The sequence below is a fragment of the Microplitis mediator genome, chromosome 2 (assembly GCF_029852145.1).
Source record: "Microplitis mediator isolate UGA2020A chromosome 2, iyMicMedi2.1, whole genome shotgun sequence".
Taxonomy (NCBI): Eukaryota; Metazoa; Arthropoda; class Insecta; order Hymenoptera; family Braconidae; genus Microplitis; species Microplitis mediator.
Window position 1 is genome coordinate 11,757,592 of NC_079970.1, and position 3,939 is coordinate 11,761,530.

At 33.9% G+C, this 3,939-nt stretch overlaps 1 protein-coding gene across 1 annotated transcript; it reads right to left on the reverse strand.

The window, feature by feature from the left end:
- Positions 1-906: 906 nt before the first annotated feature.
- LOC130678444 (ATP-dependent DNA helicase pif1-like) lies at positions 907-2,686 on the reverse strand. The gene is made up of 2 exons (XM_057485640.1): positions 1,804-2,686; positions 907-1,655 (listed from the first exon to the last, which is right to left on the reverse strand). Exons 1-2 carry the CDS (start codon positions 2,684-2,686, stop codon positions 907-909), a joined length of 1,632 nt encoding a protein of 543 aa, XP_057341623.1.
- Between the last annotated feature and the right edge of the window lie 1,253 nt (positions 2,687-3,939).

Consider the following 3,939-nt stretch of genomic DNA (forward strand, 5'->3'; position numbering starts at 1 on the left):
TTTTCACTATGAATGGAGACAAAAAATAACTCATTTTATTTACTGTTCCGGTGATAGGACAACCGAATTCCCGTATTGGGACAAGGCTATTTCAGCGTTCCGGTATTGGGCCTTTTGGGTGTCATAGAAAGGAATTTTTTTTTATATTAAATTACAGAAAAATGAACTAATTTGATTATTTTTGAATAGGTAAATGTCTATTCTATATGATGTAATAAATTATTTTGGTTTATAATCTGTTTGAATATTTTCAAAACAATAAAAATCAGTCATATACCCTTCGTCGTTCCGGTATTGGGACATTTACCTTATCTCGAAAATTGAGCTGGTGGTTAACAAGTTCATTTTCCCATTTGAAATGCACGTAAAAAATTTTTTTTTTAGTTTTTCGGGGAAAAATCAAAGGAAAATTTTTTTTTCAATTTTGACTTTCGTACCCTCATAGAAAATCAAATTTGCTACAAAAATGTCTAAAATAATCATGCTCGTAACTACAATACAAAGAAAGTTATGAGCCTCCGAATTCCGAAATAATTTGTTATTATGTATAACTAGCAGCCACCCGCCCGCTCCGCTGGGCACACTATTAATTTTAATCTTTATTTCTTATATTAACTAAAAAATGTATATTTTCTTATCGATAAATGAAGTGAATTTTTAAAATTTTTAGTCAGGAAAAATAGTACCAGTCAATGCATTTGTCATACACAGATTTCCGCATCACCCATGAGGTACTGTGTATTGGAATGCGTCCCCGTTATTTAACGTTGCGGGATCCCCAGGAGGCATAAACAACAAAAAAAAAATTAAGTTTTAACTTTTTACAAAAATTTATTTCTCGTAATGAACAAAAATATAACAATCACTCAATACTTATCAATGAATAAAATTAACAGTTTTATACAGTTACAAACTTAAAACTTCCTTGTAAACAATGTTTTTCGTCTTTTTTTCTGGTTGAAGAATAATCAAGTTGTCCAGTGAACTGACTCTTAAGCATGCCACGTAAAACTGACCATGAGAAAAACAATCATGTCTCAAATCTACACCAGCTAATTTTAAACTCTGCCCCTGCGCTTTATTGATAGTCATAGCATAGCAAACCCTAACAGGAAATTGTAGACGTTTGAAGTTGAAATGGTAGTCAGATGGAACCAAAGGAATTCTTGGAATAAATACGACTTCTCCTTCATGTTTACCTGTTAAAATTGTAGCTTCAATAATATTTTTATGTAAATGTTTCACTTGTAGTCTGGTACCGTTACATAGTTTTGGAGGATTCAAATTGCGCAGTAACATTATTGGTGCTCCAATTTTAAGATTGAGATTATGAGATGGTATTCCGGGTGGATTGAGTGTATGTAAGAACTCCACAGGATAATGGACAGCATCATCAACTTCTACGACTGTATCAATAGATTTATACTTCATTTGATTAGTTGATAGCTTTTCCAGAAGAAAGTTGTTAATGCTATTCGCTGAATCATTCGTTGGAGTCAGAATAGCTCTTTCTTTTAGCCATGAAGAGCAATTAACTCCAATTTTATTGATATCTGGGTATATTTTATCAGTTAATGTAGTTAAATCATCAACAATATCACCTAGGTTACCCGGAATACTTATTCGTCCGTCAACTTCTGAAATTTGTCCATTCCCTATATCAATGAGTAACTTTAAAAAATTCTTCTGCTCTCAAATCATGTTGCATATGAACTCGCATATTAATTTTCAAAGACAGTACGTTAACATGAGGCCATAAAACTGAGGATTTGAGACAGGCTTTGACTTCATCTGCACGTGTACCTCGTGGTACAACAGGTAAAGTTTGTCTGAAGTCACTAGCTAAAACAACAGTTATTCCACCCATTATTCGGTCACTATTTCTTATATCCTTAAGAGTTCTGTTGAGAGCTTCAATAGCATTTTTGTGAGCCATAGTGCATTCATCCCATACTATCAGTTTTGCTTCTCTGATAACGTGAGCCATATCACTCTGCTTAGAAATATTGCATAGAATATTATCAGAGTGATTCATTTCAAGAGGTAATTTAAATGTCGAGTGAGCTGTTTTGCCTCCGTCAATTAAAGTAGCCGCAATTCCTGAAGAAGCAACAGCAATAGCAATACTTTTTTCACTTCTAATTTTCGCAAGCAACAAATTAATCAAGAATGTTTTTCCCGTTCCACCAGGAGCATCAAGGAAGAACAATCGTCCAGAATCAGAAACGACACTATTCAATATAGATTCATATGCTTCTTTCTGTTCTTTATTCAGTATCGGAACACTTTTTATCACTTTTTCGGTTAACTTAGCAGTGTCATAAGCTAATTCATTTAAATATTGTTGATTAATAATAACAGATTCTTGTTCTCGAGATGGTGAAGTGAGACCAAATTGTAAAAGAGTCTTACCTGACATAGCAATGACCATATCTTCAAGATTAATCAAACATTGATTGTAAACAATATCAAGATCTAACTCAGAGTTTTCGCGATTCCTACTCATTCGTCTTTTAATGTCGTCCGTGAAATTATCTCGATATTTATCCCATAATTTAATTGGATCTCCAACTTGGCAAAAAACTAACATAACAGCAAACAATTCACGTATTTTGTAAGATAAATCAGAAATTGAGACTTCTGCTAAAGTTTGATCCCAATGAGCATCGTCTTCGAGCAATCCCATTACTCTGCAAGCTTCTTGAAATGTAGGATAGATTACATCTTTTATAGTTCTTAAGCCGTAAATGACTCTGGACCGCGAACTTCATGCAAAAGAAGACGGAGGTAATAACATTCAGTATTGGTAGGATGGACAGTATACACTCTGCCTAAAACATGATCTTTTTTTATACCTAAATAACCTGGCACAATTTTTCCTTGTTTTCTTCTGTGAAACTGGTGTTTTCTCTAGACATAATAAGCTGGAACTTCACAATATAATAATTTTTTCGCAAAATTGTCCACTTTACAGAGTTAAAAAAAAGCCATAAGTGTTGTTTTGGAATTGTTGATCTGATTGAGTATATTATTTTCATTAAAAAAAACTCGTTGACCATTTTCTAAATGTACAGCAAGATGCATAACTGGAGGGAATCTCTCGTAGATAGAAAATCTCAGAATTCGCCAAACTGCCTCAGAAGTGCTAATGTATCGTCCTGCTTCATACTTTGTCACTTCATCAAGATCTCCAACAGTGAATGCTGCTTGATCAGATCCCTTATTCATATACTTACAAATATATTTAATTGATTTCACTGAGTTGCAAACTTCAACATTTATATGAGCTTAAAATGTACGACACAGGACAGGGTTATACGGTACCACCCATCGATTGTCTATATTAATTTCATTTATTATTGTTGTTACTCCACCATCTTCAGGAGATCGCCGACAATATTTAGGATATCCATCTTCTCCTGTTTGGGTTTCCTTTAAAAAATGTTTTGGATATTTTTTCGTGCATGAACCATTCACCATACAGGGAGAATTTCTATTAAAAGAACCACATGGACCGTGAATCATATTTGTTTTTATTATTTCATATAGTTCTCGATCTTGATCTTGATTAGGCAGTTCAGCACTAATTACCTTATCAATAGGTTCTGGTCTCAGCTTTTCTTCTAACCACAGAAGGATATGAATGTGAGGAAGTCCACGTTTCTGCCATTCCACAGTATACATATGACACTTCGTTTTGCCAAAAATGCAACCTTTTGTCAGAAGATTCATCATATGCTTAATTTTCACGTGAAAAATTCTTGCTATTAAGTCATGTCTATCGTGAGATTTTTGGCCTTGAACTAAAAGCTCTTCAATTTCTTTCCATTTTGGATTGCAAGTGAACGTAATAAATAAGTCTGGACGTCCGAAATGACGTACATAAGTCATAGCATCTTGAGTTCGTTCATGCATGTATCGTGGCCCACCAGTAAAAGA